This window comes from Ornithodoros turicata, chromosome 4, assembly GCF_037126465.1.
Source record: "Ornithodoros turicata isolate Travis chromosome 4, ASM3712646v1, whole genome shotgun sequence".
NCBI classification, from domain to species: domain Eukaryota; kingdom Metazoa; phylum Arthropoda; class Arachnida; order Ixodida; family Argasidae; genus Ornithodoros; species Ornithodoros turicata.
Genome location: NC_088204.1, coordinates 48,571,279 through 48,584,415, shown reverse-complemented (window position 1 = coordinate 48,584,415; position 13,137 = coordinate 48,571,279). Strand labels below are relative to the sequence as shown.

The 13,137-nt window shown below is 40.3% G+C and overlaps 1 protein-coding gene across 1 annotated transcript; it reads left to right on the top strand.

The window, feature by feature from the left end:
• The first annotated feature begins 10,377 nt into the window (after positions 1-10,377).
• LOC135392406 (uncharacterized) lies at positions 10,378-12,746 on the top strand. Its single transcript, XM_064623121.1, has 8 exons — positions 10,378-11,927; positions 11,983-12,006; positions 12,118-12,144; positions 12,204-12,236; positions 12,292-12,315; positions 12,406-12,513; positions 12,649-12,666; positions 12,723-12,746. The coding sequence occupies exons 1-8, from the start codon at positions 11,823-11,825 to the stop codon at positions 12,744-12,746; spliced, it is 363 nt and encodes a 120-aa protein (XP_064479191.1). The 5' UTR covers positions 10,378-11,822.
• The last annotated feature ends 391 nt before the right edge of the window (positions 12,747-13,137 follow it).

Genomic DNA, 13,137 nt, shown 5'->3' with positions numbered 1-13,137 from the left:
AAAGTAACCGCTAGGGGGTGCAGCTGCGGGGTTTATACAGGACAAAAACCATTACGAGTCAGTTTCTGCCTGCCTCTCGGATGGAGCAGTCGCATGGTTCTGCGCTCCTGTTCTGGTGTCGCTCATTTGTTGTGTAACTAATTGTTTTTTCTTGTTAGCTATTGATGGTTTGCATACTCTTGCTTTCCCAGCCTCTGTATTATGAGTGTTTTTCTCCTTGCATATCCAGAGCTGTCCTAACTTGCCCAGACATGCCATGATGACGTCACAGCTGACGTCACAGGATGTCCGGAACTTGTGGTCATAGCTGGGATGCTTTGCAACCTGCCTCTGTGCTCCGTCGCCCGGCGATGGTCAGCGGCCTTTCCGGGCCGCTTCCTTCAAGATGGCGTCGTTGATCTTCAACTAAACTCCTTCTCTCCACTCTATCTCTATCTATTTTTTTATTTTTTATGACCACGTTTATCCGGAAACGCACAGGGTGGTCTGGACACTAGTTAGACGCTCCCCAATTAGTGTGATGACTCATTGGATGATGCTGATTAATGTGGGGGTTCCCAATTAGCTCTAATTGCTAATTAATGGCGTCCAGAAGCCTTGTAGCGTTTCCGGATAAGCGTGGTCAGTACTTACTACTATCATCTGCAATCTTTTTGATTTCCTCTTCATACTCTGACGTATGAAACACACCGATGATAGAATCGGTATCCGAATACATGATGGTGATGGGGCAATTCAACTTTTCCAAGAGAGTGCAATAGACAAATTCGTACATTACCAACTTACTATAATCTAAAATACAAAAACCAATCTGTAATAGAAAGCTACACTTTACCTTCCTTTTCTTCATCTCATACAACACACAATTCTCTGACAAAATTTCAAATCGAATGCAGTCGTTTGAGGAGCTATATCTTTGGGCCTCTTCTTTGGTGAATGCTATCTTAATTGATCTAAATCGCCTGGGGGAAAGGAGCGTTCTACCGTACAAAGAGTTACAATTGATCTTATACAACTGCTTCTCAAAGTCCGTTTGCGCTGCAATGCGTCGCTAAATGTTCATTTCAATGTACGGGCCAAAGATCGTACCCTGACGAAATTTCAACACTCTATGAATTTTGCTAACCCGCATACCTAACTTACAATACAGACTCAACAAACGATAATGTACAACATACTCTGTTTTATCATTACAAGTGAGAAGTAACTTACCCTGTGCTGCAGGTTTGTAATTCAATTGGTCTTTTAGAGCCAACTGATACTCTGACAACCAACTCTCATCAACCTTTTGCTTCATTGGAGCTAGTGGGAAATACCTGGTCTTCTGGTGTAGCTCTGGTGGGTAGACGGTCGCACACGTAAATGTAGCCATACTCTGCATCCTGAGGATGGTTAATGATGTCCAAACTCGAAAATTCGGATTCGGGCACCCACTCGAATCTTCCAATAGGCAATGGCAATGTTTGGCAACCAGCATACAGACTGTTTGCATCCCAATAGGAGATGTAACTTTGCGGTTTCTCCGGGTCAAAGTTTGCACAATATTTGTTATTGGCAGCAGCATACCTCAATCCTTGTTGGCAAATACTACCTCTAATAGAAGACTCGAAGGTTCGATACATATCTTCATCTGTAAGCAGCTCGATCTCGGCCTTTGTATACTTGAGAGCAGCCTGCCAACTGAATCCGGGTAGACTGACAAAGTGCAGCACTTCCAATCCATATGTCCTCATAGAAAGCTGTCTAAAATGCTGCATAACATCTAAAAGGAGCAGGACATCACATTCCAAATAGATCATTGTAGAATCTTTCAATGACTTGCAACCAAAATGGTCATATGTTTCCCGAGCGAAAGCATAGTCATCTTCGCTGATGTGTGTTCCATTCAAATCGTCATAAAAACCATCCTTGGCTGGCAGGCATTCTTCATTGTAGACTTGAAAGCTTTTGATCCAGGAATAAGGGTACACACCTTTCCTAGTTAAACGTGCAAATTCATTACCAAACACTTGCTGTAGGCACTTAAATGCATCAATTCCTTCCGACACCTTCAAACTATCCACCAAACAAGAAAGGGAACTATTTAAAAATTGCGTGGTGTCCCTGAATATGAGATTGCCATATTCAAAATTGCGAATCTTCTCCGAGCTCGTCGCGATGAGCTTGTGCGGGTGTTTCCACTTCAAAGCATGGAAGCAATGCAACAAGGAGCTGATGTCGTACTGAAGGTTGTGGATGAGCACGGGAATTTTGCCGTGATTGCTGCAACTGATGTTCCATTCGTTACAAATGCTAGCCAAAAAGTTGCTGACACTGCTTTCACGGCTGTGATCATGATGACGAACCCTTTTCCTGTCAACACCAAATAACGCACCACAATACTCACAGTGCGTTGCAGCGACATGTTTACGAGTTTCTTCGTCTGTGAGTTTAATGGGGGCAGGGCAACGACTGATATCGACCACCTTGTTATGAAAACGTAACAGGCAGTCGACGCACCTGGAAGCGGCATCGGGGCCTAAATATTTTTCATTTGCGAGTATTTTCGAATCATAGGTTCTGATTAGAATGCAGCAGAAGGAACTCATAACATGCTTCTGCACGGCACTTTTCACGTTCGTATTAGGGTCGAGGACAGACTCTGTATCGAGTCCGATAATAGATGGAAATGCAAACATGTGACCAAACTTGTCAAATTTTAGAACATTCTTACCTGGCTCAGGGAACTCCAACAAAAGCTCCTCAAAATTCCTGCACACTCTCCTATGTGACACTAGGTTTTCCTGTGTTGTAAATCCCCTCGTACACCTTTCACAAAAAAACATTTCTTTGCGACCAAACAAGGTACTATAATTCTTTATCCCAAAAAAGTGATTATCAAATTCCAATAATTGCACTTTATCGTTAAATGCGAGACGCGGAACACGAGAAGTGTGGATACTCCCATCCTGATATGAGTACACATACCCTTCAATTTGATTCTGTTCTTCAAATTCTGCAATCTCCGAATACGATAGCGGACCGTTGGGCCACCATCTGACTCGTGCCAATGGATTCGAATCGAGATCAACTAGATATTTGCGATATGTTTTCCAATCATTTCCAAATGTTTTTTGAGGATGCAATAGTGCTAAAGTATTATATTTGAAACACTCATTGTCTGGGCATTTTACATTTGTGAGTGTTCTTCTTCTTTTTTTTCAATTCGGCAGGAATTACAGTATCACAGCCAATCTTCTTTTTTTCAATTGTGCTTATATTCAATTCGATTTCGGATACGTCTCGGGAGACGTAACCGCTACCTTCACCCTGATAATTTTCCAGGTTGCGTGCTAACTCGCTAATCATTTCATTTAGCACAACCATTATATCCGCGAGACTATGAATTTCACGCGACACGGCACTTAGAAAAGCAAAGTGACCGCTCATCGAATCGCCAACTTGCTTTACCATCAATACTTTCACACGCATATAAAATTTAAAAGGTATTGGGTGCTGTTGTAATATATGGAAACTATATTGTGCTGGTAATGTACCAGGTATTCGAACGGATCCTCGACAAAGTCGTCATACGGTGACGCGAACAGGACGTAACGTCCAAGGTACCCTTCAAAGGCCGCACCGGTTTCAAAGAACAGAAAGTATGGTACGCTAATAACAGGATGAGCCACCGAAACATGTTCCGCGAGATCGTTCACAACAGGCGCTGGGCTATCTGGATTTTGCACGGCATCTGCCGGCGTATTATCATCAAAAACTCCATCCATCAATACCTGATCAAATTCTAATCCCCACTCTTCATCAAACAAAGCAGGATCTAAATTTGGAATGTTAGCTTCCTCCTCCATACGACGAATTACCTCCTCAACGCAATCATACCCACAGATTCCACAGCGAGGCACTAGAAACAGACATCCCATAAATTAAAATAAGAACAATAAGCAAGAAGCAGACTTACTTTTCAAAGATCTCGTCAGCACACCAAAACAATTTTTGGCAAAGGAAACAAGCACTGCAACCAGGGCAACAGAACTTGGTGGAAAAAACAAGCCATGGGTCACTATTTTATAGTAAATGTGGGCGGAACCCAAAATTGTATATAGAAAATCGTTAACCAATGGCATACTAAGAAAACCAATAGGCATCCTTTCCATCTCATTCTCTCCCAAATCAACGATGGAAACAGACGAGTGCTATTCACTCTCCCTGGAGGACTGAGTTTTTACAGCTTTTCTCCTCTCTTTCCAGTAACTTTAAGGAGATTTTTGTTTTAGATTACGAGTGTCTTCTGACAGGCGACTTGCCCATTGTGCAAACATTGAAGACACCACCCAGAAGTTTCTTTATACAAAATGGCGATCATCTGAGACAATGTCGCTGCGGGGGATTGATTTCAACGAAATCGTCAGACTGGCTAGATCATAACATCAGACCATTTCTCGGATGCCATCCCAACTCGGATTGAGTATGAACTCGGCTGAGAGATTTCACTTGACTATACAGTGGATGATGTATAAAGACCTGATGAAATTAAACTCGTACTTGAATTGCAACGGACCTGAGAGTGACTTCACACTCATATTGCGATGTTTACCGTATCAACTCAAAACAAGACGTGGACAACTAAGGAAGAGACTACAAAAGTTTGTCGCCGTGAAATGTGACTTGTTAAGACGATACCGTGATGGTGAACAGATTTCACCGGCCATTATCAATGCCAGTTTGAGAAGACCGATCCTTCGGAATTATTCCATTCAGCATTCGCACTACATCGTCCAACGAAAAGACAATGGATCTCGCAAGATAGTGAGTCTGAAGGATTATCTTCAAAGTGCTTGTACGTTGAATAAATGAGAGAATTTTTCTTAAATGAGGTATTCCTCTTCAGTCATTTTTATTACCTTGAGATCGTTGTGTACAAGGTTATTGTCAAATAATGACATAATGCTTTTGAGTGAATAAATAATTCTTACAAAGACGAGAAGCAAATACGGAAACAAATAGGCCGGAGTGGGAGCTGTAGAGACTTTGTATACACTTGTCACAATATTCGTCAACAGGTAGATCTAACAGTTCCTCTTCAATTGGTGGTAGACCAAAGCTGTCCACATAGATGAAGCTATCATTTCGATCCATCATGTACAACAACCAATGCTCTCCTGGGCCGTCGTGTGGATGCGTATTAATGACAATGAAACCTTCTTCTTGAAGTGGCGAAACTCTGTCGACAGCGTAGGTTCCTCGATACATTCTCACAGTTTGAGGGTTCGTTGAAAACAATAATTCAAGATCTAGAACGTCCATGATTTAATCCAAATGAACTGCAAGGTCAGCATTGACTGTCAATATCTTGGGGCTCTCACTTATAAGTATAATCGACACAGCGTGAGGCAATGGTTTTGCAAATTTAAGTTCAATTCTACAATTTTCCTTACGTATCGGATTAAAGTAGCCGCCAACGGACTCGTCTGCACTGAGGTTCCAATGCAATATGAATGAATTAGTTTTATAATTCTGATAACGCAGCTCGACGCTTCTATCATTCAGTTGAGATAGGAAATCATAATAGCTTCCTCTGCATAGGTCATTGTCCCAGTCGTATGAGAGTTGTTTTCGATGTCCAGCAATTGTTAATGTTACTGAACTCACATTGAAATGCTCAAAATTGAAATGACTCAGTTTGAAGTCACCCTGATAGGCGTCGGTCCGTGTCATAACCATTGAGATCCGATCTGGAATGCGATTGGTGTATAGATTGTCGAAAATCCCATCCACTGAGCCAGCAGTTATTGTCTTAATTTTGCTCTCTAAACCTCGCATAGTATAACACGCTGGATGTTTCTTCAGTATAGACTGGTGAGACAGGAAAGTTGAGTTACTGACTTTGACTTTACATAATGACAGTACTGCATTGTGTATCTTGATTTGATGTTGATGAGTTTCTCCTGGACCCGTCAATAAGCGATGCATGTCGCTGGCGTGCACAGCAGACACCCTAACATCCAATCCCGGTAATAATAGCTTAATTTGATCTGTCAAATCCGTATTAACACGCATGACAACTTCAAATAGTTTGCCACCACTTGTTCTAGAAATGAGTTCTTTAGCAACATTCGAATTTGGATCGTTTGCGGCATGTTCACCTGAATCATAAACATACATTCCGCAATCATCTACTGTTTTCTGAAGATGTGTGTTGGTGTGGAGCAAAGTATCAAGCATACATCAGTAGGAATTCAAACAATTTGATGATACCAATCGCTGATTGATATACACATTAATATACTTAAACATTGCAGCTCCCAAGTTATTCACGGGGAATACAACATCGTTGACTACACCATCCGCCGTTCTTGTATACGGATCACTCCCATCGCTTCTCAATATCTGCACAGTTAGTTTAATGTACATACTAGAAACATCGAGATAGAGATCGGATAAGTTACTTATATTCCATTCAATCGTAGATTTGCCGCCTGTAATTGTTGATACAGGGTAGAATAATTGATTCTTGCATGATTCTACAGAAATTTGAGTGGGTGGGATTTGAAAAAGCTCACACTCCCCCTTCAAAACCAATTCGAACTGGGCGTGGACTACGTTGACCAGTGACATGTTTGCGACTGAATACAATTGTCACCCTCTCCTATGTTTTATTTTTAGGATCGTTTACCTGTAGCCACTTATTTCCCCTTTGTCCCCCTCCACTTCTTTCAAGTTGGAAGACAGTGTGTCGCTTCTAAGAAGAAATGAGTCGTTTCGCAGCTCTTCCTAAGCAGCTTTTTATCGCATCTTCCCATGACCTATGGTAACGAGTACGAAATCCAATCCCGTGTCGAGACCTCCGGCGTCGACGCACCACTTCTAATGGTTTTCTTTCAAATTGGACAACTCCGTGTCGATGCGCCGGTTCTAACGGTTTTTTTTTAAGTGGACAGTCGTTTTGACTTACCCCCACCGCAACCCGTTATCGTCGCGACCTCCCGTGTCGATGCGCCGGTTCTAATGGCTTTTTTAAGTGGACAGTCGCACTTATCCCCACTGCAATCTTGCCTTATTTCCCATTTAGCCCTATCTTGGACTGCTCATTTTTACTATCCAGTCAGACAAACGGACGCCAGCGTTGATGAAAATATTTATTCCTCACTCCAATTGGGTTGCTTGTCGAAGACGTCTTTTCTTCTTCTTTTCCTACGTCTGCCACCGCCGCCAGCGAAATCTTTTAACACTTGCGACTTAAGCTCGGATGCACTGCTTCTAATGGCTTCTTTCAAATGTTGACCATCTGATAGTTTTCATGCCAGGTTTTTTGCTGCATTCATTGCGGTCTTAGTAACGTATGGATGTGCTCGTCGCAGGAGTGGTAATGCAAACTTGCGCAATGATTTAAAGAATCCACTGCCCCTCTGGAACATTGGTCCTCCTGAGTATGGCGTAATATTGCCAAGTCCATGACCGTAGTGGATTTCCGGGATTTCTTTAAGATACATGTCTAAAATGTAGAGCTAGAGCTCTTTTGCCCGGTTCTTTGAAGTGGAGAGGTCGACCAGAGTCGTCACACAACTTAATTGAAATGAAATTTATTTCATTATGCAATAGCTTAAAATATTGCATGTTTTGGAAAGCATAATGAATGATATTGTCTTCCTTTGCAGAGTATGGAACTAATTTTAATATGGGAAACTTCTTTGCACCCAAGTGCGATGATTCGATAATATCGCAATAAACTATAAAATGATGAAATAATGGTGTAAGTCTGAGGTGTGTGTTTCCACTTGTACTGTTCGCAAAAGTTGTAAGTGGTGCAAAACCTAGCATATTAGAGAGGTATTCTGATAGATGAATGGTAACACCGTCAATTGGGTTGATAGTGCAGAGCTTTCTGTCATTACTATATGTGAGTAGAGCTTTGCCTTCTAATTGATTGTTGATTGTATGTAGCAGTAATTTCGGAGTTTCATAATGATCTGGTGGAATAGTTATTCTTTTTGTAACCAGTACTTCTTTCTCTATAATCAAGTCATAAGTGCGTTCAAATGGATCTCCATAGTAGTAGGCTGTATCATCTTTTATATTAAAATTATTTAATCTGAGGAGATTCTTGAGCTGTTCTGGAATAGCAAAGAGACTGTGTAATGACTGTGACAATCTATAACTATTCTCTCGAAATGTTACATTTGCTTCAATTTTGTGTGTTTAAAAAAAACGATTTAATGTTGTCTTGATAGAACAACCTGGAATGAATGCGATCAAGCCATTTGAAGTAAGAATATAAATTTCTTCTAGTATGCATAGCTGCGAAGCGATTTCCTCTCGAAGGAATGTGTCCTGACGAGGCACCTTAGAACCTATTATAGTATTGCCTTGAATGGATGACACTCCAATAGTCTCTTGCAAGTTTTCATCTATAAATTTAATTGACCGAACAGAATGCGGTAAACTGAATACATATCTCCCGTCAATATAATTGAGAGAACTGTTCAAGTCTTCAAAAAGCTCTAGAAGGGCCATTTCAAGAGTTTTTTTAACGACAATAGTCTTGCGAACCTCTGCAAAGTCTTTGTAATCAACCTGCATGACACCGTCATCAGTCCGCAGTATATTGTAGAATAGATTACAGATACATAGTTCTTGTAACCCAACTTCATACTTTCCACTCAGTTGTAGGGGTGCATTCAAAGCAATTGTAAAGTTGTCCAGTGTATTTGTTGGATATAATTCGGTACAATCATTGGATATGAGGTACATATAAAACTCAGAGCCTGGCAACATCGTGCACTGGAACCCACGAATTAAATGAATCGTCATAACCAGCCCACTTCACTTTATAATGAGTGACTCCATCAATTTTCTTACTGGATATAATTTTTTCAATTGGATATGGGTCATCAGCCTCTTTAATAACGCGCTGCAATTCGTTTGCATAATATGTGCCCTCTTCTTCTACACCATCTGGGCCTGCAATGTAAAAGACAGGTGGATCTGTTTTCTTATACCTCGAAATTGTATAGATAACATGAGACCAGTGTCCTGTGTACCCCTTGTCAAATATTGATCGATTCAATAGAACACAAACTTGCTGGCCAATTTCGAATGGTATTGTGATGTCATCATCTTTTTTACTATTGAGTCTATTGAAGAGCTCAACCTCGTTACTTTCATTCACTTCATCCGGTGCCATTTTAATAGTTCTATGGTAAGAATTGTTATAAACTTCTATAATCTTTGGAAGAATTTTAAGGTACTTGTGATGTCCTTTACTACGGAAATAACGGAATAGGCGACCTTTAATAGTCCTAATGGCGCGTTCAGCTAAACAAGATTTTGTAATTGAAAACGAATGATAGAGAACTATACCATGTCGCCTACACCAAGCCTGCACATGTTTGTTGAAGAACTCAGACCCTTGATCTACTTGGATTAGTCGTGGATATGTGCCCCTATTTCGATATAGCTTCATAAATGCTTTCTTCACATCTTCACCTCGCTTGGTCTTGAGAGGTGTGGCCATGACTTGCCTCAACAAACAGTCTATCACAAGCAGTATGTATGAGAATCCTTTATTGTATTTCTTGTATTGGATGAATGAAATGAGGTCTGCTTGATGTAGATCATTCAGGTGGAGTGAGATGACTTTCCTTCTCTTAAATCTTCGTCTTGCATCTTTGTGGAGAGTATAGACGTCGTCGCGTTGTAATTCTTGTAGTGCTTCTTGCCTTGTGATTTTTCGTGCCTTTTGATAGCGTTTGACCCCTCCGAGCCCGCCGTCAGTTGATCTGTAGCTCATCCTTCTGAGAAATATTCTTCGTCCGAAGATGAAATCAACTTTGTTCTTTGCGGCGACTTGTAGGTCTCCCACAATATTTTCTTCTTTGATTTTCTTTTCTGTCTGATCTTGTGTGATGGTAGAAGTTTTGACACCTTTAGAAACCAAGCGGGCCTCACTCGTTTATGACGGGATAGGTACAAGACCAATTCCATTATACTAGAGCCCTGAATGGTTTTGTTGTTATGAATGATGTTTCATTCCATGACAAACTCCTCGGTATCGCTGACACTATGCGCCTAACTTTTTAAATATTTATATTATCTGGTAGAGCGTCATAATCGAATTTTCTGCTAATACTTTCCTTTATTTGTAATGGTTTTATTATTGGCGGATCTGATTCTATTGTCGGTTTCAATTGATTTTTTATGGTGTAGTACATAGCTGTTAGCATACGCTTCACCTTTACATCTTCGCTTTCATTAGATTCCAAAATAGTGTCCACTGGATTTAATCGCTCGATTTTTGTTGCCATTTTCAAACACCTGCTACCTTAGCTATAGCCCGCCCTGCTACACCACCTAGTATACTAGTCAAGCCTGTCAGTAGTAGTGGGAGTAATGGGACCAAACCTCCTCGTTGTCGATATAAAAACTTTTGTAGCTTCTTTAGTGATTTGTGCAATGTTTTATATGCGATGTATCGAATTGTAGCTTTATATTTCTTTAAATCTTTGTATAGTGTTGGTGACGGTTTAACATTACCATTCAATATATTCTTGCAAACTTCGGAAAGAGCTTCAATGCTATGCGGAGGAGCCTCCTTCAATATGTTTTCCCGTTCTTTTGGAGTGCAGGTTGCAAGCACTTTAAGGACAGTTAAATGGTGACGTAGACTTTTCATTTTGGTATGAAAACAAATTGTGACTCGAGCTTGGTTATACCTGTTCGCAATCTTTTATCAGACTGGGTAAGTGGGTGTAGGTCAATCACTAGATAACCAAATGGTTTCTCTGGTGCTTGTTCGAATGCATTCAGAAAGTATGGCAACCGTGATTTCCCGTAGATTTGTCGTCCTAGAAGTTCGAGTTGCGCACGAGATTTTAAATTATTGAATAATATTATATATGTGCTGTTGTGGGATAGAGTGCGGTAGTTTACATCGTTATGGAATAAGTATTGACAAAGAAAAATAATTGATGCATTCTTGTGATGGGACGCTCTCGTATAGAGGTGAACCATATCTTGCATAACATTCTTTTCAGTCATGAGATCATCAACTATAATCAGTGTTGGTATGTTCTCATCCCATGTCGTTGGTAATTCTTTACTAAATGTAATTTTAGTGAATTCATTCTGCCAGCTAGCATCATATTTACTAACATAAAATATTTGTTCTGGGACTACACTGAATACTGATAGATTTCTAAGGATGTTACGAACTAAGTAAGTTTTTCCTGACATGGAAGGTCCGCATATAATAATTCGTGCAGGGTGGATGAAAGAAAACGGTCTTACGTCGGACATTGTGTCGCAGAGGTAGAACTGAAACTGATAATAAGATGTATTGATAACTAGATTTATTACCCTCGAAAATGGTTAAAAATTGGGCTGTTCGGTACAGCATACTTTAAAAGCGATAAAACCCCGGCACGGGGGTTTAATCGCTTTTAAAGTAATTATTACCCTCCACCGTCGATTTGATCAAATTGACTTTTCGCAGACTCTCGTTTGATCCTGAGGAGACGTTCGTGAGACAAAACGCGTCTGATAGCTTCAGCTTTTGCTTCATGAATTTCTTGTTTCAGACGCCATTTCCTGTCTTCGGTAGACTCAACTTCCTCCTCTTCACATTTCTTTCCGAAACAGCGACGAAAGAGCTTCCGCATAATTATTTTGGGAGAGAGCTCCTGGTCTGGGGAACGAATGGGAAAATGAGGAGGTGGGCTCGCTCGAACGGTAATAAATGGGAAAGAGTGGAGAGGAGGTTGTATGATAATGAGGACGCACACGTTTAAAAGTTTCTTCCTCACTTGACTGACACACATTCCAAAAAAATGTCCAACAAAAACGGTAAGTTTTTGATTCGCAATGTAGTTCTTTTTTCTCATGGATATTGTCTTTTTCAGAACTCAGCTCGAGCCCAATATACTTTGAAAATGGTAAGGAATTATAAAGAATATGAAAAAGGTGTTTAAATTTGATTTCTTGTTTCAGCTCCAGAGTCGCCGCCGCCGATATGTATGTATTATTGTGTTGTGTATATAGTTGTTGTGTTTGTGTATAGTTGATGTTGTTGTGTAGTTGTGTGTGTGTGTGTGTGTGTATTATTAATTGATGATATCTTTTCAGCTTACACGCCAGTGTCGGATGAGAGCAGTAAGTTTTTGATTTGCAATGTAGTTCTTTTTTCTCATGGCTATTGTCTTTTTTTTCAGTATTTAGCTCTAGTCCGTCATTTTTTCAAAACGGTAAGGAATTATAAAGAATATGAAAAAGGTGTTTAAATTTGATTTCATGTTTCAGCTCCAGAGTCGCCGCCGGCGATATGTATGTATTATTGTGTTGTGTATATAGTTGCTGTGTAGTTGTGTGTGTGTGTGTGTGTGTGTGTTATTAATTGATAATATCTTTTTTCAGCTTACACGCCAGTACCAAGACCAACGCCTGAATGTAAGTAAAAGTTATAGCATAATTACAATAATAAATGATGTTCACTTACAGATTACTGGGGTCCGTCGCCACAGTGTATGTATTAATGAAATGTATAAATTGATATTAATTTAGATTCGCTTACAGATTACTGGGGTCTGCCACCACAGCATTGTATGTATTATTGAAATACAATTGTGGTTTCGCATAATAACAATATCTACTTTTCAGGTCAGTGCTGTGTCCAACGTGAGTTATCGTGTGGTAAGCAAATGTGACGACGTTAATTTGATGTTTTCTTTCAGGATTGGAAACAAAAGAGTTTCTAAAAAATGTTATCATGGAGACATTGAATGAAATATTTAGAGAACAATAAATGTACATATTCTTTATTATGTGTATTGTGTTTCTTCTGTTACAGGTCGTGAAGGTTTTTCGACTGGGTTTTTCTCCTTCACCTGATTGGCATCACAATTGGCACAATTCCCAGCACAATTGGCTTTAATAGATATATCTCAACTTGATTGGCATTACAATTGGCATTAATAAATATATTTTCACTTGTACTTTTTGTGTATGACCCTTCTTTGCATGTCTCTGCATGTTATAAGCGCACGGACAACCCTCCGCACACGCGCCGCGCAGGGAAAAATACGCGCAGGGCTCAGGGTAGGGCCCAGAGGTCCATATAGCTAACTCTCATCCAGTTTCCCTCCCAAC